The sequence below is a fragment of the Copadichromis virginalis genome, linkage group LG20 (assembly GCF_057382275.1).
Source record: "Copadichromis virginalis isolate Kocher_CV1m ecotype Utaka linkage group LG20, C_Virginalis_male_GT1.1, whole genome shotgun sequence".
Classification (NCBI taxonomy): domain Eukaryota; kingdom Metazoa; phylum Chordata; class Actinopteri; order Cichliformes; family Cichlidae; genus Copadichromis; species Copadichromis virginalis.
Window position 1 is genome coordinate 18,668,770 of NC_140637.1, and position 25,025 is coordinate 18,693,794.

The 25,025-nt window shown below is 38.2% G+C and overlaps 2 protein-coding genes across 8 annotated transcripts in view; both read left to right on the forward strand.

Moving 5' to 3' along the window:
* LOC146684637 (synaptotagmin-2-like) overlaps positions 1-25,025 on the forward strand; it is a 126,852-nt gene that overhangs the window by 17,209 nt on the left and 84,618 nt on the right. The window lies entirely within an intron of this gene.
* Positions 1,810-15,299, forward strand: LOC146684638 (uncharacterized). 3 transcript variants are annotated; one of them, XM_085443081.1, is made up of 6 exons: positions 1,811-2,539; positions 3,258-3,285; positions 3,714-11,753; positions 13,315-13,431; positions 13,548-13,651; positions 13,754-15,299. In XM_085443081.1, the coding sequence occupies exons 3-4, from the start codon at positions 4,521-4,523 to the stop codon at positions 13,333-13,335; spliced, it is 7,254 nt and encodes a 2,417-aa protein (XP_085299207.1). In that variant the 5' UTR covers positions 1,811-2,539; positions 3,258-3,285; positions 3,714-4,520; the 3' UTR covers positions 13,336-13,431; positions 13,548-13,651; positions 13,754-15,299. The 3 variants fall into 3 exon arrangements, with proteins under 3 accessions (XP_085299205.1, XP_085299207.1, XP_085299206.1); XM_085443080.1 differs by lacking the exons at positions 13,315-13,431; positions 13,548-13,651; positions 13,754-15,299 and having other exon boundaries at positions 1,811-2,108; positions 2,400-2,539; positions 3,714-12,446; XM_085443079.1 differs by lacking the exons at positions 13,315-13,431; positions 13,548-13,651; positions 13,754-15,299 and having other exon boundaries at positions 1,810-2,539; positions 3,714-12,446.

Below are 25,025 nucleotides of genomic sequence, written 5' to 3' on the forward strand. Positions count from 1 at the left end.
CAATGCACAGCCTCCTCCCTCCAACTCTTCCATAGACTCTAATGTTAAAATGGCTCAGAAGGTTCGTTTGAAAATCAGAAGAGCATGGTGTCTTTCCACTGTCACCACGTCCATATAATAAACTCCACAGGCATGAAAACTGAGAATTCAGTAGACTAGAAGCTGCTGTCGCTCACGGTGAAAGAATTTTGTCAATACGACTTTTACTTTTCATTTGGGAACGATTTGTTTCGGCCTGACTTTTCTGTTCATTTTAAGCAGCAAAAGTGAGGCGCATGTCTGTGTACGTGTGTATGGAGCCATTGGGTGCGGTCACTATAGCAACCAGGCTCACACCTGCCTGCTTAACGAGCTCTGCCTGCCACTGTACCAAGATTCATCTTAAGCACTTCTCTTTCAACTGCTGCTGTGTCCACAGTGTTACAGCCATCATTTTACCCTCAAATTGTCGCCATTATTGTTCTCTTTCCAACACTGTATCTTTCAAAGCTCAGGCATTTAAACTTTTTAAACTGTGTGGATCAAAGTGGAGGGATCACATTTGAGTCATTCAGTGATTCAAAGAATATGACCTTTTAATATTCATTCAGATGTTTTCTGACTCTAAATGTTCTTTTCTCATTTCTTAGGGTTTTCTAATTTACATTTAAAACATTTTCAGTTTTTTTCCAACTCCTTCTTCTGTGTAACCTTCAGCTTTTAGCAGTTCAGCACCTTTGTTTTCAGGTTAAATTCGTTTTTTTTTTGTTTTTTTTTTAATCTCATTCAAGATTTTTAACTTAAATTCAGTAATTAATTCATTTCAGTGCCTACATTCAGATTCAAGCATTCACACTGCAGTTTCTTCAGAAAATGCACTTTCTAGTTATTATTATTATATTTTATCTATTCCGTACGTTTTTTGTAATCCTACTCCTTCAAAACCGTTCAACTTAGAAAAACCATTCAAACACCGTTAGATTCCTATTCTTTTGGACAACACTGCTTCTATTTTTCATATTTTTAACATTTATATTTTTAATTTTATTCAACTTTATTCAACAAAAATTTCCCAAAATTTCCCATGTATTTCAATGGGGAGACCCTTCAAATTCTCATTCAACTTATTCATTTTTAAACTCTTACTACTTCCACATACATTGACATAGAGCCACCATTCAAACTTTAAAACGAAGACAAGACATTCAACTATTCAACTTGTATTTATCTTTTCAATATCTATTATACTTTTTCTTCAGTTCCAGTTTAAGTTTCATGATGTTTTTTCACCCGTTTCAAAATTTATAATGGGTGTGTATGGGACGGAATGTTGGGGCTAGAGTGAGACAGCTCAACTGCTAGAGTGAGAGGAGCAAAAAAATTAATCTTAAAATCTTTTTTAAAACTGCTGCTGTGTCCACAGCGTTTGCTCTACAGGTATGATTTTACCCTCAAAACGTAGCCATGGCTGTCCTCTTTCATCCAATGTGTTTACTATTGTCCTAGGTGTTACGGTTCTTTCATAAATGTCACCAATGCACAGCCTCCTCCTTCCAACTCTTCCATAGACTCTAATGTTAAAATGGCTCAGAAGGTTCGTTTGAAAATCAGAAGAGCATGGTGTCTTTACACTGTCACCACGTCCATATAATAAACTCCACAGGCATGAAAACTGAGAATTTGGTAGACTAGAAGCTGCTGTCGCTCACGGTGAAAGAATTTTGTCAATACGACTTGTACTTTTAATTTGGGAACGATTTGTTTCGGCCTGACTTTTCTGTTCATTTTAAGCAGCAAAAGTGAGGCGCATGTCTGTGTCGTGTGTATGGAGCCATTGTCACTATAGCAACCAGGCTCACACCTGCCTGCTTAACGAGCTCTCTCTCACTCTGCCAAGGTTAAACCTAAAAATGTTAGATTGTAGTAAGATTAACTTTTTCAAAAGTACAATAAGACAGATTTGACAGGGTTTTGCCACAGATTAATAGTTTGTCACTAGTTAGTATATGCCAACTAAGTAGAGCATTGTGATTGGCACAAAGGTTTTTCAGATCTGGGCAGTTGGAGTCAGTTGATGACTTCAAAATCATCCTTTCTGACTGGATAATTAAAGCTCTCAGCATCTATCGGTCTGTAGTTAATTTCCCCACCTTTTAACTAACGTTTCACTAACCTAATCTCATTTAATGTCTCTGTTTATAGTCTGTATAGTTTATCTCCCCACGAATATACTCAAAGTAGTCTTAAAATAAAACCCACAAAACAGTTCAAGATTTAATACTTTTTATTTGCTCATTTAATGCCAGTTGCCCTGTTTTTCTGTATGTCACTCATTCGCTTATACTTGGGCAAAAAGGACCAATTTTTACACTAGTATAGTGTATTTTTTCCCTCTATCTCTCTATGTCTGTCACACACAGAGACCAACACACAGACATGTATATGCTCATTATTGCTGTTCAAACTGATGGTCAAATTTCCAAGCACCACCTGAACGCCTCATCTGTTTTTAACCTATCACTGGACCAACTGTCGTCATTCCGCTTTGCTCTCTGCTGTGGTAAGTACAGTACACTCAGTACTGCAGTGTTTTATTTTTATGATGGAAAAAATACATGTTTGACATTTAAACTCACATATCAAGTCCAACAGAGTTAAAAACAATTCAAAGAAGAAAGAAAGAAAAAAGAATAACCTTCGCTATCATTTATATACATTTATTACGTTTTGCTGTTAGCAGCAGTGCTAACGCTAGCTTCAATGCTAATGCTAGCAACAATGCTAACGCTAGCTATAGTGCTAACACTAGCCTTAGCAGTTGTTAACTGACAAAAATAATATTCCTGTGATATTTCTTGCCGGTCAGTGAGACAAAAGTAAGAAATTAGCTTTATTATTGCCATTGTGGCTCAGTTTTAACAGTAAGAGTGCTAGCGCTAGCAGCATTGCTAGCGCTAGCAGCATTGCTAACGCTAGCTGCAATGCTAACGCTAGCTGCAATGCTAACACTAACTGAAGTGCTAATGCTAGCCGGAATGCTAGCGCTAGCAGCAATGCTAAGGCTAGTAACAGTCTAACAGTAGCCTTACATAAGTGGCAATACTTCAGTTAACTAGTTTGAATTGTAAAATGACTGCTGTATCAGTTGGTGTGCTATATTACTCTATAATTACCCTGCTGACTAGAAGTTCAGTGTATCATGTCGTGTGGGCTTTGTATTTCTGTTAGTCTGATAACACTGTACAGACAACTAACGTATTATTTCTCGTTTCTTTCAGGAACCTGACTGACACTGTGCTTTGCCTGGTAGGTGTGCACATACTGTAAGAGAAGTAGACCAAAATAAAAAAATTATATGACTAATATAAGCTGTAAAGTGATGGGTTCAAACTTTGTGCTAGACCTTTTAAACACAATTTTATAATAAATACACATAAGTGCAGCTTAACAATTGGGCTAAAATATTTTTTTCGTACATTTTTGTAGTCACACTACATGTGATTAATTAATGATTCACTCAATCATATTTGTATTTAAAAATATTATTGCTGAATTTAATTAAATATTTATTCTTTTAAAAAGTGCCCAATTATGCAACTTTTTGCACATGGCAGCCGACAACAGTTTAGCTTGAATATTTGTTTTGTCCTTTTGCAGTAGTCACATTTAGTTCATACAATTACCATGTGATATAATTTTAATAAAATTATTTTTTTTTCTTGTTTTTTGTTCAGAGTGTGTAGAAGAAGAAGAACAAGGACCAGATCTCCAGTCTTCTCTCTCACATCCCAACCCCCCAACCCCTCTATCCTCTGTCCTGCTCCACCTATTGTCTCTGCCTTCTTTCCATCTGTATTTCACTCTGTGGTTTGTGAGAAATTTTGCCAAACCAACAATCCTTTTGCGGTTTGATTTAAAGCCGTGTCTCTCCTGCTCTGTCTGTTCTCTCTGCTAAATTTTCTCTCTACCTGTTTTTCACTCTTGGCTTGCTGCTGAAAAACGCCAAGCCAACAAAGCAATAAAGAGTGCATATTTTGCCTCAACCTATGAACAAACTGAACAAACAAAGAAAAATCTGCGGTTTGATTTAAAGCCGTGTCTCTCCTGCTCTGTCTGTTCTCACTGCTAAATTTTCTCTCTACCTGTTTTTCACTCTTGGCTTGCTGCTGAAAAACGCCAAGCCATTAAAGCAATAAAGAGTGCATATATTGCCTCTACCTGAGAACAAACTGAACAAAGAAAACTAATTCACGGTTTGATTGTGATTTCCCAGCCGTGTCTCTCCTGCTCTGCCTGTTCTCTCTTCTAAATTTTCTCTCTACCTGTTTTTCACTCTTGGCTTGCTGCTGAAAAATGCCAAGCCAATAAAGAGAGTGCATAATATTCTCTCAACTGAAGAACAAACTGTCAAACGAAAGACAACTGTTTAAGACAAATAAAAACTGAAATATAAAAACAAAGACAACATCTCCTGGTGTGTGCCACTCTTATCTTGTGAACATATTTTCTAAAGACTAAGAAACACTTGCAGGTGTGTGAAAATGCCAAGGAAGCAGAAAAAGTCACAAGCTGCAAAACAACGCTGGAAAAAGTTTCATGAGTTTCACAAAGTACCAACATGTGAACAAGCTGAGTTTGATTTTCCTCAGAGCTCTGCAGAAGACAGTGTGTCTACAAAGACCAATTCTGACAGTGTCAAACAGGCAGGTCAACATGTTCCTGCACATGTACAACAGGTATCTTATGCTGATGCTGTAAAGAGTGGACTGCAGCATAAAGTTAATGAACAACATGAGGTGTCAAGTGCCCCACAGGTGGGTTATGCTGACTTTTTGAAAAGAGGCTGTCACAGTGATGTGGCAGGACCATCTCATGCAGAAAGAGTGAACCTTGAAAACCAGCCCTCTGTTATACATGTCTGTGCATCTCGCAGCCAGGCTCATCCTAAATATGGAGACTCCAGAAACAAGCAGTGCACATGTAACTCACTCACATTTCTTGCTTTCCTTCATGAGAATGAAAACATGACTACAGCTGACCTTAATCTGGTCTTGGATAAAGGTGATGTGATGTACAAAGAGGCCAAGAAAAGATTTCCTAAAAATATTCATTTGGCAACCGATGAGCTGCCAGACAAAGTTGATGCTCGCTGGTCTATGTATGATGTCGACATGACACAGCCTTCCCGGTATGGGACATTTGAAGAACCTCCAGAGGAAGCAGTAGATACCTTTCTCAGCTTAGAAGCAGGACTGAGCTGCCTGTTGTCAGATGTGCAGTATGCCTTATTGATTATGAGTGGATTGTGTATCGCAGTGTTCAGATCCACATCAGGCAAATATGGTTTCTTTGATCCACACTCCAGAACACCCAGTGGTCTTCCTCTATTACTACAGTCACGTAATCGTGGTACAGCTGTGATGCTGAAATTCACACTCCTCAGTGACATGATTAAGAGGATCCAAGATTCTTATGAAATGATGGAGATATCACCCTCTTGTAACTATGAACTGAAGCCTGTGCAGTTCTACAGTATGAGCACAGTCAACCTGAGTGATACTATCACAGACACAGTCTGCAGACCAACAGCTGCCACTGCTGTGGCATCTACTCACTCTGATACAACTGTTGATGAAGCAAACTCCTCTACTCCAAGGAGAAACACAACGACTGATCTGACTGAGAACATCTTTTGTCAAATGTCCATTTGTACGCCACCGGTGAAACAAAAAGAAGTTCACGTGACTCAGTTCACATCATATGAAGATCAGAATGAACCTCCTAATATACCAACTGAAGAACTATGCAGTGAATTAAGTTTCCTTCCATCAAGTGATGCTTTTTCATGTCAATCAAATGCTGCCATAACAAATGTTGCTGCCTGTGACCTTTCTGATATAGTTTTACAAAAACTGAAAAAAGTTAATAAACAACAAAGGCACAAAATGAAAAGAAGATTAATGGCATCAGAGAAACCCAGAAATCAGAGAAAAGAAAACCAAAAAAGGAGAGAACAACAAAAGTATGCTTCAAATAAAGATTACAAAGAAAAGAAAAAATCTTGCGCAAGCGAGACATATAAAAACAATCCTGAAGTTAAACAAAAACAACAACAGTATATGAAAAGACGTTACTGTGAAAATGATGAATTCAGAAAGAAACAAAAACAATATGTTAAAAAACGTTTTTCTGAGAATGCTACAGTTAGAAAGAAACAACAACAATATATTAAAAGACGCTACTGTGAGAACGATGAATTCAGAAAGAAACAACAACAATATATTAAAAGACGCTACTGTGAGAACGATGAATTCAGAAAGAAACAACAACAATATATTAAAAGACGCTACTGTGAGAACGATGAATTCAGAAAGAAACAACAACAATATATTAAAAGACGCTACTGTGAGAACGATGAATTCAGAAAGAAACAACAACAATATATTAAAAGACGCTACTGTGACAATGCTGACTTTAGACAAAAACAAAAAAACTATATAACTAAAAGGTATCAAGAAAACCCTGAATTCAGAGAGAGACAGAGATCTCGAGTGACTCAGCGTTATGCACGTGACAATGCATTCAGAGTAAGACACAGACAACTAATGAAACAACTAATGCGAGACAGGTATCAAAGTAATCTTGCATTCAGGATTATGCACAACATGAGATGTGCAATGAAAATAAAAAGGAAATACAGATGGGTGAACAGACAAACCCAAGAGAGTGACAACAGTGTGATCAACGAGGCCATATCTGTGTTCAAATCACAAATCAAAGCTGGACCATCATACCCATGTACTGTATGCTTCAAGGCTTCATTTCCAAACCAAGTGCGACCCTGCACAAGGTCAAAGTATGTCAAAAACCCACATGTAGTTGCAACATGTTTGACAGGAAAGTTTGTTCATGTTTGTGATGAAAACTGCAGAAATGAGCAGTGCAAAGTGCCTGATGAGAGAAAGAGAGAGTGGATATGTCACACCTGCCACGATCATCTTAAAAATGGATCCATGCCAGCACTTGCTGTTGCCAATAAGTTGGATCTTGCTGATATTCCAGCTGAACTTTCTGATCTCAACATACTGGAGAGACATCTCATAGCCAAGTGCATACCATTTGCCAAGATCATTCCTCTTCCCAAAGGCAGACAAAGAGCAATTAGAGGAAATGTGGTCTGTGTCCCATCAGAGGTACAGGAAACTGTTGAAACACTACCTCGACTGAGAATTAATTCTCAGGTGATCAGAGTAAAATTGAAGAGACGCTTGTCTTACAAAGGTCATCAGCTGTTTCAGACTGTAAGCTGGTCTAAACTTGTGCAAGCACTGCATAAACTCAAGCAGATTCATCCACAGTATAAGGATGTGAGCATCAGAGATGATGCTGAGCTGTGTGATCCAACTCTTCCTGATGAAGATGATGAGGATGATGATGATGAAAACATGAATGAGGACGATTATGATGAGGCTGATTTAATGGAAATTGACAGCTGTGAGAAAAATGCACTGAGTGAAGCACAAAATATAAATGAACAGGACATTGACATGTTACCCTGTGATGGTGAACAATCGCATGAACAGATGAGAGATGATTCAGAGCAAGCAGATGGACTGACTAATGGTGGTTTTGCACTCGAGTCCTGTTTGCAGCCCCCTGATGTGGCTGAGGAGATATTATGTTTCAGTGAAGGAATCTACTCTGTTGCTCCTGCAGAGAGAAACAATCCAATAAGTTTTTTCAAAACACCTAAACTGGAGGCCATGGCCTTCCCTGTGCAGTTTCCTACAGGCCAAAACACACTTGATGAAAGAAGGCTGATCAAAGTATCCCCCAGTGGGTATTTCAAATCAAGACTTTTCTGCATTGATGATCGTTTTGCCAAAGACACAAACTATTTATTCTTTGCACAGTTTGTGACTGAAATACACTTGGCTACATCCAGCATGACAGTACAGTTAAGGAAGGCAAAGCCTCTGACCAGAGATGGTAGAAAAATAACCTCAGGCATGTTACAAGATAAACATGAGGTGGAGAAACTGGTGCGAAATAAAGATGCAGTGAGATTCATGCAGCCTCTGAGAGGAACCCCAGCCTATTGGGAGAAAACAACAAGAGATCTTTTTGCCATGATCAGACAGTTGGGAACTCCCACGTTCTTTTGCACATTTTCAGCTGCTGAAATGCGCTGGCCTGAAGTGATCGAGGCAATAACAAGGCAGCAAGGTGAACAAGTGAATTTTGAAGGACTCGACTGGTCAGCAAAGTGTGACATCCTGAGAAGCAATCCTGTCACAACAATGCGCATGTTTGACAAGAGAGTTGAAGCATTATTCAGAGATTTACTCTTATCTCCTGCAGAGCCACTTGGCAAAGTCATTGACTACTTTTACAGAGTTGAGTTTCAGCACAGAGGAAGCCCACACATACACTGCCTCCTGTGGGTAGAAGGTGCTCCTGTGTTTGAGGAGGATGATGAGCAAACTGTTCTTGATTTTATAAACAAATACATCACAGCTCAGCTGCCTGATCCACATAAACAACCTGAACTGTACAAAAAAGTAACAGAAGTGCAAAAACACAGTAAGAACCACACAAAGACGTGCTTTAGGAGTTTAAGCTCCGGGTGCCGTTTTGGTTTTCCCAAACCACCCTGCAATGAGACAATGATCACAAGACCCAGTGAGGATGATGCACTGGAAGTAGAAACGGCAAAGAACAAGCTCAGACCACTGAACCAGCTGCTGAATGAACCTGAAACTGCTTCCATGAGTTTAGAGCAGCTCTTGGAAAGATGCAAGTTGACACATGCAGAATATGAGAGATACCTGAATAAAATGAACATGAGGAGTACGATCATACTAAAGCGTGATCCAAAAGACTCTTGGATAAACGGCTATAATCCACATCTGCTTGAAGCCTGGAACAGTAATATCGACATAAGCTTTGTTTTAGATGCTTTTGGTGCTGCAAATTATTTAATGAAATATATATCAAAAAAAGAGGGCGGGCTATCTGAGTACCTGAAAACTGTCATTGAGAACTCCCATAAGGACAGTGTAAATGAGTGCGATGAAATGAGAGCCGTCATGCAGGCATATTCAAAGAAGCGAGAGATCAGTGCACAGGAGTGTGTTGCTCGTGCATGTGGTCTTCACATGAAGCAATGCTCACGTGCTGTAATATTCATTCCAACTGATGATAATCCTGTGAAAATGAGTCGTCCCCTGTCAGTTCTGGACAACACAACACCTGAGTCTTCCAATGTTTGGATGACATCTTTGAATGACAAATACAAAGCCAGACCTGAAACACCAGAGTATGAGGAGATGTGCATGGCAGACTTTGCTGCTACTTGCAGGATTGTCTATGGCCAACAGAAAAAAGGTAAAGATGTTTTGCCCCTTCTCAATGAGATGGGGTTTGTGCAAAGGCGCAAAAACAATAAGCCTGCTATCATCAGATTTCACCGCTGCTCACAAGAAAAACATCCAGAGCAATATTACGGAAGACTGCTTAAACTGTACCTTCCTCATCGTTCAGACCACGAACTGAAAACACCATCGTTGCCAACCTATCAGGCTTTCTATGGTGCTGGCTGTGTACAGCTACCAGGTACTGACCATCTTGAGTACGTGCAACACATTGTCAAAAGAAACAGAGAAAAATATGAGAAAAACAGTGAGGAGATCGAGAGCGCTGTTGAGGAATATGAGCAGAACAGAGGTGTGACTGACGAATGGTGTAATCTGGCACCTGAATCAGATCTCGTAAGGTTGCCACTTGTCGAACAAGAAAGAGAGCGAGACAATGAAAATGAACAGGAAGATGTGCCCGACTACAGCCGTCAGGCTGATGCTTCAACAGAAGTCAGAGCCATCAGGGAACCCCCTGCTATTGATCCCACATTGTTACGTCAGATGTTTCAGAATCTGAACAAGAAGCAAGCCTGCATATTTTATGCAGTTAGAGACTGGTGCATTAAAAGAGTCTGTGCTCTAAATCCAGAGCAGTTTTTCTTTTATATTAATGGTGGTGCTGGAACAGGAAAATCACATCTTATCAAATGCATCTACTCAGAAGCATCTAAGATACTGAGCAAAGTGCCCAGATATGCAGACGACGTTGACATATCAAAACCCACCGTCCTGTTAACTGCTTTCACTGGGACTGCAGCTTTTAACATTTCTGGAACAACACTGCATTCTCTTCTCAAGCTGCCTAGAAGCTTAAAACCTCCCATTCAGGGACTTGGCAATCAGCTGGATGAAGTCAGATCAGAACTTTTGAATGCTGAAATAATCGTCATTGACGAAGTGTCTATGGTGTCAAGACATCTGTTTGCATATGTAGATGCAAGACTCAAACAGATCAAAGGGACTCGGAGACCCTTTGGAGGCATGTCAGTCATTGCTGTCGGAGACTTCTATCAGCTACCCCCAGTGCGACAGTCTAAACCTCTCTGTGTGCACGACCCGTCTGAGATCGACCTGTGGCGGGAGCATTTTCAGATGATCACTCTGACTGAGATTATGCGTCAGAAAGATGATGTTGTCTTTGCTGAGATGCTGAACAGAATTCGTGTAAAAGGAAAGTTGGATGAGCTTTGCGAAGCAGATAGAAATTTGTTGTTACAGGCCATAACTGAACCAGCCCATTGTCCGACTGATGCATTGCACATTTTTGCAACTAATAAAGAAGTGGATGCACACAACTCTTCAACACTGGCTCTGCTCCACACTCATATCATTGACATCCATGCAGATGATTATAGAAAAGATCCTAGAACTGGCAGAATGGCACTTCAAGACAGACCATTCAAAGGAGGTAAAAACGAGTTACCAGACACACTGAAAGTTGCAGAAGGAGCTCGTGTCATGCTCACCAGAAACATTGACATACAAAATGGTTTGGTTAATGGAGCTTTTGGAATACTACTTAGAGTAGTTTACTCTGAAAATGACCAACACATCATCAAGCTTGGACTTAAAATGGATAATGAGACATCTGGAAAGAATAACCGCACACCAGCAGACGATATGGTGTACATTGAGAGAGCAGAGGAGAATCTGAAGCAGAAAGGAGTGGTACGAAGACAGTTCCCAGTGAAGCTGGCCTTTGCATGTACAATACATAAGGTACAGGGTATGACAACTACATCAGCTGTTGTCTCTCTTAAGAGCATTTTTGAGCCCGGCATGGCCTACGTAGCTGTCAGTAGAGTGACGTCTCTCAGTGGACTGTATCTTCTTGATATGGAGGAGAAAAAAATATTCACCAACCCAGAAATCACTGCAGCGCTTGAGAACATGAGACAAGCCAACCTTGATGACATGATGCCTCTTCTACACGTGAGGCAAACACTGAGCAGGTCAGAGGTTTTCACCATTGTTCATCATAATACAGAGGGACTGCCAGCTCACATTAATGACATCAAAAGTCACCATGAATTGTGTCTAGCAGATGTTTTGTGCCTAACAGAAACACACCTGCGGGGCTCTTTTGTCGCAGAGAGTCTCCACTTGGAAAATTACAATTTGTTCAAACGCAACAGACACCTGTCCTACACAAACTTTCCCCAGATGGCAAACAGAAGTGGTGGTGGAGTTGCTGTTTATGTGAAAAGTGACATTCAAGTGCATGAAAAACAGTACATCCATAATGTAACTGACCTTGAATTTCTGGCTTTAAAGGTTGAAGCACCAGTCAGTGCTCTGATTGCAGTTGTATACAGACCTCCAGACTACACTCTGAGGCCATTCCTGAAAAACCTGGTAAGCCTATTAGACTCATTGGAGATCATGGACTGTCATCCCATCATAGTTTGTGGTGATTTTAATGAGAATGTTTTATCCAGTGCAAACAAACTAATCCTGGAGCTGTTTGAGTCTAGGGGATACGCACAGGTCATCACTGCCCCTACCACAGAGAAGAACACACTGCTTGACCTAATTTTCATTTCTCAGTCAGATCGATGTCTCCATTCTGGAGTCATGAAGACATACCATAGTTACCATGACCCAGTATACTGTGTATTGTCCTGTGATGATTCATGATCTAGATCTTTGAATACAGTAAGTAATATCTATATTTTTGAATGACTTAAGAAAGTAGAGCGATATTTAAAAGTTGACGCCCTGCATTGCAGTATAATGTTTGAATTGTTTACATAAAATACAATTACATGAATTAAGTAATGATATCAGTAAAAGATGACAATTTTATTTATTACAGAAAATCTAAAATTCACTAACAGTAACCTATAAATGTCAGAAAAATCAAATATAGCAGTTTGAAACGAACAGTGTAGGCATATCCTCTCTGCAGCCAGGCTTCAACATCCTGCCAGGCTGCCCCAGTCTCACTGTGGCTGGGAGGGAGGGAGGGTGGACCAGAGGATTGCCTACACAACACATAAATGTTCAACAGCTTCTTCATTGTTTCTGAGAGAACAATAATGACTAAAGGTTGCTTTTTAAAAAAACAAACAAACAAACAAACAAACCTAATTACAGCAATAATGACAGTTAAGCCACTTTATGTGTGCCTCTATTTTGAAATAATATTTACAAAAATATTATTATTTTGGTTTGTTATAAACTTTAAACTTTTTCAAAAGTACACAATTATATTTTTGGACAAATTTTTCTATGAAACATAAATTTTTATGAGCTTTTATCATGTTTCTGGCCAGTGCAATCATCAGGGTGGGTCTGGGTTGATAACTGCACATTTCTGGCCAGAAATGTTTCAGCAGTGTTACATATGTAGTGCATATGTTACACTTGCTTTCTGTTACCAGCTGATACCCTACATTTGTATAGACATTTGATGGTGTGAGGTTGGGGAGTTGAGTGGGAGGGGGGGGGGGGGGGGGAGGGTACGGTGGGAGTCGAGGGGGGGGGGTTTCCTTTCCTGTTAGGTTTCCTTTGTTTTTCTTTTTTTTTCTTTTTAAGAGAGACACAGTCCTCCTGTGTCTTCTCCAAGCTTCACATGTAAAATCCAACAATGTGAAGCACATAGCAGCCAGAAACTGTAATGCCACAGATCAGAGAAACTTCATCATCACCATCTTCATCGCCATACGATCAGAGCGTGAGACTTCACATCTGGAGCACAGGAGAGATTCTGTGATAAGTCTTCCTTCTAGCTTGTCCCACAAGCAGTCGGTGAGATTTACTAACAACAAAAAGGGTTAATGACATTATTTCCATGAAAACATGTATTCATTCTTTGTGAAGTGTTTAAATTGTGTTTTCACTTGACCTTAGGAGTGTTAGAGTGTATTGTAATGTCTGTACTCAGGTGTTTCCCTCTGTGATCCATCCCCTTCAGAGCCGAGACACTCAGGACTGAACAGACTGCACAGTTTCTGTGACTGAGCCTCCAAAACACCTTCTTTGAAACCACTCATGATAGAAGGGCTTCATATTTGCAGCAGCACTACTACAGGTATTCAGTTTATTACAGGATGTGTTTGTTTCTTAGGACCAGCTCTGAGTGCACACTACCTAATATATACACCTTTCTGTTTATTACAAACCAACTACTCTGGATCATACGGCCAGTTGGCAGGAATGTTGCTGCAGGAAAACATCCCTGGAGATCACCATCATTGTCAGACTGACTGTGCCTCCTCTGTGCAGTGTCAAGATCCTCCCTAAATGAGTGTGTAAGTTAACATTTTCATTATTTTATTCCCTTTGACAAGACAAGTATCACTGATATTTACATTTACAACTACATATTCCTGTTTTCTGCTCTTCTTTTAAAGTCCTCAGCTATCCTGCTTCTGTGCTGCTTGCCACACATCAAACACTGGCCGGATGACAGGGAGGATCCACTCTGAAGTCACTGGACATGATGAGGATCATATGGGACTTCATAGTTTCACAGAAACGTTGTGCTCTGTGATTACAGGTTTTAAATGGACATAATGACTGCCTCTCTCTGATCAACAGGCTAAAGGATTGTTGTCATTGTTAGTGCTCTGTACAATGTATGCTTATTTAGTATTTCATCACAGAGCAAACCTTTTTTTCTTTAACATATTTTTATTTTTTTATTTGTGGGGATAGGTTAATTGATTAATCCAAATTGTCACTAGGTGTGAATGTGCGAGTGAATGTGAGTGTGAATGGTTGTCTGTCCCTGTGTGTTGGCCCTGTGACAGACTGGCGACCTGTCCAGGGTGTACCCTGCCTTTCGCCCTATGACAGCTGGGATAGGCTCCAGCGCCCCCCGCGACCCTGGAAAGGATAAGCGGAAGCGAATGGATGGATGGATGGATATTTTTATTTTGTTCTAATGTTGAATTAACTGTGGGGATTTTTTTTAAGTGGGCACTCGGGATGTCATATGACCAGAAATGTGGTAACTGGAATTCAACAGTATGGAAGAAAAAATCTGCTAAGAACAAAACACACACAAAACCCCCCAAGAAAATTCAAATTCATTCCATGTAATCCAATCTAAAACATTTTAAACTGCTGAACAGCAACACAAACAGCGTTAAAAAACAGTGTTAACAGAATGATTATGATGATTTTGTACCAAAGTTTCAGGTCACATGGCACACCTAGTGTGTAGTGTGGGGTATCAGCTGGTAAGTATAGGTTTTTTTTTTTCATATTTGTGTCCTTAGAGTTCAGATAGATAAAGCCTTGTGTATAATAATTAGTCATAATCACAACTCAAAGTCAGGGACTAACTAATTTTGGGACTTTGTGTCTGAGCCCAGGTTAAAACAATGTGTAAAAAAGCATTTAGTGGCATGGCTGAACAATGCTGTATTGATACTTATTTATCCATGTTCACAAAAAGGACTAATGTGTTTATTTGATTATTTGCATGTGTTAAACTGTGTCACCACCTTACGCTTTCATTTGACTTTACTCAAAAATCTCTATACAGTTCTCTTTTACCACTGTGTGGACTCTGTTTACATTAAAACATAAAGAAGAATGAGTAATAAAAAGATGTGTAGACAGATTAAGTAGGACGATAGAAACAGCTGTTTAGCCATGTTCTAAGAAACCAACACAATTTAAAGGTTCAGGATTGTGGTTTTAAAAGTTGAATTTTCATGTATTTCATATCTTGCTTATTATTTTTTATTTAGTTATTTAATTTAGTTATTTTTATTTATTCTACTAGTCCTTTTCAGAAAGAAGCTGTAAAATATGACTTAAGATTTTTATGTTATTTTCTATGACATACAAAATAAATTGATGTATGTAATACTATTAAACATGATATACACATGTGTATATGTCTGAAAAACATTATGCTGTATATTAAAGTTTGTATTTTCTCCAGAATTTTTGTTCAACTCTAAATTTTCTTTTGTCATTACTCATCTTTTTATTATTTACATTTTAAACATGTTTAGCTTTTTTCCAACTTCTTCTGTGTGAACATCAGCTTTCAAAAGTTCTGCACTTTTGTTTTCAGGTTAAAAATTCTGTATTTTCCAGCTCGTTCAGAATTTTTATTTTTAACTTAACATTCAGCAATTAATTCATTTCAGTGCATACATTCAGATTCAAGCATTCACACTGCAGTTTCTTCAGAAAATGCACTTTCTAGTTATTATTATTATTATATTTTATTTTTCCGTACGTTTTTTCAAAGCCTACTCCTTCAAAACCGTTCAACTTAGAAAAACCATTCAAACATCGTTAGATTCCTATTATTTTGGACATGACTGCTTCTAATTTTCTCATTTTTAACATTTATATTTTTAATTTTATTCAACTTTATTCAACAAAAATTTCCCATGTATTTCAATGGGGAGACCCTTCAAATTCTCATTCAACTTACTCATTTTTAAACTCTTACTACTTCCACATACATTGACATAGAGCCACCATTCAAACTTTAAAACGAAGACAAGACATTCAACTATTCAACTTGTATTTATCTTTTCAATATCTATTATACTTTTTCTTCAGTTCCAGTTTAAGTTTCATGATGTTTTTTCACCCGTTTCAGAGTTTATAATGGGTGTGTATGGGACGGAATGTTGGGGCTAGAGTGAGGCAGCTCAACTGCTAGAGTGAGAGGAGCAAAAAAATTAATCTTAAAATATTTTTTAAAACTGCTGCTGTGTCCGCAGCGTTTGCTCTACAGGTATGATTTTACCCTCAAAACGTAGCCATGGCTGTCCTCTTTCATCCAATGTGTTTACTATTGTACTAGGTGTTATGGTTCTTTCATAAATGTCACCAATGCACAGCCTCCTCCCTCCAACTCTTCCATAGACTCTAATGTTAAAATGGCTCAGAAGGTTCGTTTGAAAATCAGAAGAGCATGGTGTCTTTCCACTGTCACCACGTCCATATAATAAACTCCACAGGCATGAAAACTGAGAATTCAGTAGACTAGAAGCTGCTGTCGCTCACGGTGAAAGAATTTTGTCAATACGACTTTTACTTTTCATTTGGGAACGATTTGTTTCGGCCTGACTTTTCTGTTCATTTTAAGCAGCAAAAGTGAGGCGCATGTCTGTGTACGTGTGTATGGAGCCATTGGGTGCGGTCACTATAGCAACCAGGCTCACACCTGCCTGCTTAACGAGCTCTGCCTGCCACTGTACCAAGATTCATCTTAAGCACTTCTCTTTCAACTGCTGCTGTGTCCACAGTGTTACAGCCATCATTTTACCCTCAAATTGTCGCCATTATTGTTCTCTTTCCAACACCGTATCTTTCAAAGCTCAGGCATTTAAACTTTTTAAACTGTGTGGATCAAAGTGGAGGGATCACATTTTCTTCATTCAGTGATTCAAAGAATATGACCTTTTAATATTCATTCAGATGTTTTCTGACTCTAAATGTTCTTTTCTCATTTCTTAGGGTTTTCTAATTTACATTTAAAACATTTTCAGCTTTTTTCCAACTTCTTCTTCTGTGTAACCTTCAGCTTTTAGCAGTTCAGCACCTTTGTTTTCAGGTTAAATTTGGTTTTTTTATTTTTTTTTATTTCATTCAATATTTTTAACTCAAAATTCAGCAATTAATTCATTTCAGTGCATACATTCAGATTCAAGCATTCACACTGCAGTTTCTTCAGAAAATGCACTTTCTAGTTATATTTTATTAGTGTGAATGCTTGAAAAGCATTCACAGTATTGTTATTCGAATCTTTATTATTATTATTAGTGTGAATGCTTGAAAAGCATTCACAGTATTGTTCTTCTAATCTTTATTATTATATTTTCTTATTCCGTACGTTTTTTGAAAGCCTACTCCTTCAAAACCGTTCAACTTAGAAAAACCATTCAAACACCATTAGATTCCTATTATTTTGGACATGACTGCTTCTATTTTTCTCATTTTTAACATTTATATTTTTAATTTTATTCAACTTTATTCAACAAAAATTTCCCATGTATTTCAATGGGGAGACCAGTCAAATTCTCATTCAACTTACTCATTTTTAAACTCTTACTACTTCCACATACATTGACATAGAGCCACCATTCAAACTTTAAAACGAAGACAAGACATTCAACTATTCAACTTGTATTTATCTTTTCAATATCTATTATACTTTTTCTTCAGTTCCAGTTTAAGTTTCATGATGTTTTTTCACCCGTTTCAGAGTTTATAATGGGTGTGTATGGGACGGAATGTTGGGGCTAGAGTGAGGCAGCTCAACTGCTAGAGTGAGAGGAGCAAAAAAATTAATCTTAAAATCTTTTTTAAAACTGCTGCTGTGTCCTCAGCGTTTGCTCTACAGGTATGATTTTACCCTCAAAACGTAGCCATGGCTGTCCTCTTTCATCCAATGTGTTTACTATTGTCCTAGGTGTTACGGTTCTTTCATAAATGTCACCAATGCACAGCCTCCTCCTTCCAACTCTTCCATAGACTCTAATGTTAAAATGGCTCAGAAGGTTCGTTTGAAAATCAGAAGAGCATGGTGTCTTTCCACTGTCACCACGTCCATATAATAAACTCCACAGGCATGAAAACTGAGAATTCAGTAGACTAGACATTGCTGTCACTCACGGTGAAAGAATTTTGTCAATACGACTTTTACTTTTCATTTGGGAACGATTTGTTTCGGCCTGACTTTTCTGTTCATTTTAAGCAGCAAAAGTGAGGCGCATGTCTGTGTACGTGTGTATGGAGCCATTGGGTGCGGTCACTATAGCAACCAGGCTCACACCTGCCTGCTTAACGAGCTCTGCCTGCCACTGTACCAAGATTCATCTTAAGCACTTCTCTTTCAACTGCTGCTGTGTCCACAGTGTTACAGCCATCATTTTACCCTCAAATTGTCGCCATTATTGTTCTCTTTCCAACACCGTATCTTTCAAAGCTCAGGCATTTAAACTTTTTAAACTGTGTGGATCAAAGTGGAGGGATCACATTTGAGTCATTCAGTGATTCAAAGAATATGACCTTTTAATATTCATTCAGATGTTTTCTGACTCTAAATGTTCTTTTCTCATTTCTTAGGGTTTTCTAATTTACATTTAAAACATTTTCAGTTTTTTTCCAACTCCTTCTTCTGTGTAACCTTCAGCTTTTAGCAGTTCAGCACCTTTGTTTTCAGGTTAAATTAGTTTTTTTTTTTTTTTTTTTTAATCTCATTCAATATTTTTAACTCAAAATTCAGCAATTAATTCATTTTAGTGCATACATTCAGATTCAAGCATTCACACTGCAGTTTCTTCAGAAAATGCACTTTCTAGTTCTATTTTATTATTATCTATTCCGTACGTTTTTTGAAAGCCTACTCCTTCAAAACCGTTCAACTTAGAAAAACCATTCAAACATCGTTAGATTCCTATTATTTTGGACATGATTGCTTCTATTTTTCTCATTTTTAACATTTATATTTTTAATTTTATTCAACTTTATTCAACAAAAATTTCCCATGTATTTCAATGGGGAGACCCTTCAAATTCTCATTCAACTTACTCATTTTTAAACTCTTACTACTTCCACATACATTGACATAGAGCCACCATTCAAACTTTAAAACGAAGACAAGACATTCAACTATTCAACTTGTATTTATCTTTTCAATATCTATTATACTTTTTCTTCAGTTCCAGTTTAAGTTTCATGATGTTTTTTCACCCGTTTCAAAATTTATAATGGGTGTGTATGGGACGGAATGTTGGGGCTAGAGTGAGACAGCTCAACTGCTAGAGTGAGAGGAGCAAAAAAATTAATCTTAAAATCTTTTTTAAAACTGCTGCTGTGTCCACAGCGTTTGCTCTACAGGTATGATTTTACCCTCAAAACGTAGCCATGGCTGTCCTCTTTCATCCAATGTGTTTACTATTGTCCTAGGTGTTACGGTTCTTTCATAAATGTCACCAATGCACAGCCTCCTCCCTCCAACTCTTCCATAGACTCTAATGTTAAAATGGCTCAGAAGGTTCGTTTGAAAATCAGAAGAGCATGGTGTCTTTACACTGTCACCACGTCCATATAATAAACTCCACAGGCATGAAAACTGAGAATTTGGTAGACTAGACATGGCTGTCGCTCACGGTGAAAGAATTTTGTCAGTACGACTTTTACTTTTCATTTGGGAACGATTTGTTTCGGCCTGACTTTTCTGTTCATTTTAAGCAGCAAAAGTGAGGCGCATGTCTGTGTACGTGTGTATGGAGCCATTGGGTGCGGTCACTATAGCAACCAGGCACACACCTGCCTGCTTAACGAGCTCTGCCTGCCACTGTACCAAGATTCATATTAAACACTTCTCTTTCAACTGCTGCTGTGTCCACAGTGTTAAAGCCATCATTTTACCCTCAAAACGTCGCCATCGTTGTTCTCTTTCCAACATCTTGTCTTTCAAAGCTCAGACATTTAAACTTTTTAAACTGTGTGGATCCAAGTGGAGGGATCACATTTTAGTCATTCAGTGATTCAAAGAATATGACCTTTTAATATTCTTTCAGATGTTTTCTGACTCTAAATGTTCTTTTCTCATTTCTTAGGTTTTTCTAATTTACAATTAAAACATTTTCAGCTTTTTTCCAACTTCTTCTTCTGTGTAACCTTCAGCTTTTAGCAGTTCAGCACTGTTGTTTTCAGGTTAAATTCAGTTGGGTTTTTTTTTTGTTTTTTTTATCTCATTCAAAATTTTTAACTCAAAATTCAGCAATTAATTCATTTCAGTCCATACATTCAGATTCAAGCATTCACACTGCAGTTTCTTCAGAAAATGCACTTTCTAGTTAGTGTGAATGCTTGAAAAGCATTCACAGTATTGTTCTTCAAATCTTTATTATTATATATTCCGTACGTTTTTTGGCATCTAACTCCTTCAAAACCGTTCAACTTAGAAAAACCATTCAAACACCGTTAGATTCCTCTTCTTTTGGACATGACTGCTTCTACTTTTCTCATTTTTAACATTTATATTTTTAATTTTATTCAACTTTATTCAACAAAAATTTCCCATGTATTTCAATGGGGAGACCCTTCAAATTCTCATTCAACTTACTCATTTTTAAACTCTTACTACTTCCACATACATTGACATAGAGCCACCATTCAAACTTTAAAACGAAGACAAGACATTCAACTATTCAACTTGTATTTATCTTTTCAATATCTATTATACTTTTTCTTCAGTTCCAGTTTAAGTTTCATGATGTTTTTTCAGCCGTTTCAAAATTTATAATGGGTGTGTATGGGACGGAATGTTGGGGCTAGAGTGAGACAGCTCAACTGCTAGAGTGAGAGGAGCAAAAAAATTAATCTTAAAATCTTTTTTAAAACTGCTGCTGTGTCCGCAGCGTTTGCTCTACAGGTATGATTTTACCCTCAAAACGTAGCCATGGCTGTCCTCTTTCATCCAATGTGTTTACTATTGTACTAGGTGTTATGGTTCTTTCATAAATGTCACCAATGCACAGCCTCCTCCCTCCAACTCTTCCATAGACTCTAATGTTAAAATGTCTCAGAAGGTTCGTTTGAAAATCAGAAGAGCATGGTGTCTTTCCACTGTCACCACGTCCATATAATAAGCTCCACAGGCATGAAAACTGAGAATTAGGTAGACTAGACATTGCTGTCGCTCACGGTGAAAGAATTTTGTCAATACGACTTTTACTTTTCATTTGGGAGCGATTTGTTTCGGCCTGACTTTTCTGTTCATTTTAAGCAGCAAAAGTGAGGTGCATGTCTGTGTCCGTGTGTATGGAGCCCTTGGGTGCAGTCACTATAGCAACCAGGCTCACACCTGCCTGCTGAACGAGCTCTCTCTCTCTCTGCCAAGATTAAATCAAAAATGTGTGTTATATCTAAGCAGTTGTAGTAAGATTAACTTTTTCAATAGGTACAATAAGACAGGTTTGACAGGCTTTTGCCACAGATTAACAGTATGTCAGTAGTTAGTATAGGCTAACTGAATAGTGCCCTGAATTATTGCCCTGTTAAATTCAAGTTGATTGTGTATTGGTGGACTTGTCTTCTCCACACAGGTTTTTCAGATCTGGGCAGTTTGAGTCAGTTGATGACTTTAAAATAATCTTTTCTGACTGGATAATTAAAGCTCACAGCATCTACCTGTCTGTAGTGTATTTTCCCACATTTTAAATAATCTAATCTCATTTAATGTCTCTGTTTTTAGTCTGTATAGTTTATCTCCCCACAAATACGCTCAAAGTAGTCTTAAAATAAAATCCATAAAACAGTTCAAGATGATGACTTTTTATTTGCTCATTTAATGCCAGTTGCCCTCTTTCCTGAGTATAAGCGAATGAGTGACATAAAGAGAAAAAGTACCAATTTGTATGCTGGTGAGTCTTGTGTATTTTTTTCTCTGTCTCTCTATGACAGAGAAATATATATGCTCATTATTGATGTTCAAACTGATGCTCAAATTTCCAAGCACCACCTGAACGCCTCATCGGTCTTTAACTAATCACTACACCAACGGTTGTCATTCCGCTTTGCTCTCTGCTGTGGTAAGTACAATACATTCAGTACAGCACTGTTTTAATTTTATGATGGTAAAAATACATGTTTGACATTTAAACTCACATATCAAGTCTTTTTAAAGTTCAACAGAGTTCAAAGAATAAAGAAAGCAAAAAAAGAATAACCTTTGCTACCATTTATATAGGTTTATGACTTTTGCTGTTAGCAGCAGTGCTAACGCTAGCTTCAATGCTAATGCTAGCTATAGTGCTAACATTAGCCTTAGCAGTTGTTAACTGACAAAAAGAATATTCTTGTGATATTCCTGTGATATTTATTGGCGGTCAGTGAGACAAAAGTAACAAATGAGATTTATTATTGCCATTGTGGCTCAGTTTTAACAGTAAGAGTACTTCATGACTTTTGCTGTTAGTAGCAGTGCTAATGCTAGCTTCGATGCTAATGCTAGCATCAATGCTAACGCTAGCTATAGTGCCAACACTAGCCTTAGCAGTTTTTAACTGACAAAAAGAATATTCCTGTGATATTCCTGTGATATTTATTGGCGGTCAGTGAGAAAAAAGTAACAAATGAGCTTTATTATTGCCATTGTGCCTCAGTTTTAACAGTAAGAGTGCTAGTTCTACCAGCAGTGCTAACACTAACTGAAGTGCTAACGCTAGCAGGAATGCTAGCGTTAGCAGCGATGCTAAGGCTAGTAACAGTCTAACAGTAGCCTTATATAAGTACTTAAATAAATACTTCAGTTAATTAGTTTGAATTATAAAATGGCTGCTGTATCAGCTGGTGTGCTATATTACTCTATAATTACCCTGCTGACTATAAGTTCAGTATATCATGTCGTGTGGGCTTTGTTTTTTTGTTAGTCTGATAACACTGTACAGACAACTAACATGTTATTTCTTGTCTTACACTTTCAGGAACTTGACTCACATCTGTGCTTTGCCTGGTAGGTGTGCACATACTGTTAGAGAAGTACACCAAAATTTTAAAAAAAGAGTCTGACTAATATAAGCTTTAAAGTGATGGGTTCAAACTTTGTGCTAGACCTTTTAAACACATTTTTATAATAAATACACATAAGTTCAGCTTAACAATTGGGCTAAAATATTTTTTTCGTACATTTTTGCACATTACATGTGATTAGTTAACAATTCACTCAATCATATTTGTATTTAAAAATATTATTGCTGAATTTAATTAAATATTTATTCTTTTAAAAAGTGCCAAATTGTGCAACTTTTTGCACATGGCAGCCGACAACAGTTTAGCTTGAATATTTGTTTTGTCCTTTTTCAGTAGTCACAATTAGTTCATACAATTACCATGTGATATAATTTTATTAAAATTATTTTTTTTCTTGTTTTTTGTTCACAGTGTGCAGAAGAAGAACAAGGACCAGATCTCCAGTCTTCTATCTCACATCCCAACCCCCCAACCCCTCTATCTTCTGTCCTACTCCACCTGTTGTCTCTGCCTTCTTTCCATCTGTATTTCACCCTGTGGTTTGTGAGAAATTTTGCCAAACCAAGAATCTTATTGCGGTTTGATTTAAAGCCGTGTCTCTCCTGCTCTGTCTGTTCTCTCTGCTAAATTTTCTCTCTACCTGTTTTTCACTCTTTGGCTTGCTGCTGAAAAATGCACAAGCCAATAAAACAATAAAGAGTGCATATTTTGCCTCAACCTGAGAACAAACTGAACAAACAAAGAAAACTCTGCGGTTTGATTTAAAGCCGTGTCTCTCCTGCTCTGTCTGTTCTCTCTGCTAAATTTTCTCTCTACCTGTTTTTCACTCTTGGCTTGCTGCTGAAAAATGCCAAGCCATTAAAGCAATAAAGAGTGCATATTGCCTCTACCTGAGAACAAACTGAACAAATAAAGAAAACTCTAATTCACGGTTTGATTGTGATTTCCCAGCCGTGTTTCTCCTGCTCTGTCTGTTCTCTCTTCTAAATTTTCTCTCTAGCTGTTTTTCACTTTGCGCTTGCTGCTAAGTTGTGCCAAGCCAATAAAGAGAGTGCATATTATTCTCTCGACTGACAAACTGTCAAACAAACAAAGACATCTGTTTCTGAGAAATAAAAACTGAAATATAAAGACAAAGAAAACATCTCCTGCTCTGTGCCACTCTTATTTTATAAACATATTTTCTAAAGACTAAGAGAAACACTTGTGTAAAAATGCCAAGGAAGCAGAAAAAGTCACAAGCTGCAAAACAACGCTGGAAGAAGTTCCATGAGTTTCATGAAGTACCAACATGTGAACAAGCTGAGTGTGATTTTCCTCAGAGCTCTGCAGAAGACTTTGTGTCTGCAAAGACCAATGCTGATGGTGTCAAACAGGCAGGTCAACATGTTCCTGCACATGTACAACAGGTATCCTATGCAGATGCTGTAAAGATTGGATTGCAGCATGAATTTAATGATCATCAGGTAAACCATAGAGACCAACCTGAGGTGTCAAGTGCCCCACAGGTGGGTTATGCTGATATTGTAAAAAGAGGCCGTCACAGTGATGTGGCAGGACCATCTCATGCAGAAAGAGTGAACTTTGAAAACCAGCCCTCTGTTACACATATCTGTGCATCTCACAGCCAGGCTCATCCCAAATATGGAGACTCCAGAAACAAGCAGTGCACATGTAACTCACTCACATTTCTTGCTTTCCTTCATGAGAATGATAACATGACTACAGCTGACCTTAATCTGGTCTTGGATAAAGGTGATGTGATGTACAAAGAGGCCAAGAAAAGATTTCCTAAAAATATTCATTTGGCTACCGATGAGCTGCCAGACAAAGTTGATGCTCGCAGGTCTATGTATCATGTCGACATGACACAGCCTTCCCGGTATGGGACATTTGAAGAACCTCCAGAGGAGGCAGTAGATACCTTTCTCAGCTTAGAAGCAGGACTGAGCTGCCTGTTGTCAGATGTGCAGTATGCCTTACTGATTATGAGTGGATTGTGTATCGCAGTGTTCAGATCCACATCGGGCAAATATGGTTTCTTTGATCCACACTCCAGAACAGCCAGTGGTCTTCCTCTAGCACTATGGTCACGTGATCGTGGTACGGCTGTGATGGTGAAATTCACACTCCTCAGTGACATGATTAAGAGACTCCAGGATT

Bases quoted from the DNA above. Each gene is read 5' to 3' on its own strand.
- LOC146684638 (XM_085443079.1), top strand. From the start codon at position 4,521: ATGCCAAGGAAGCAGAAAAAGTCACAAGCTGCAAAACAACGCTGGAAA.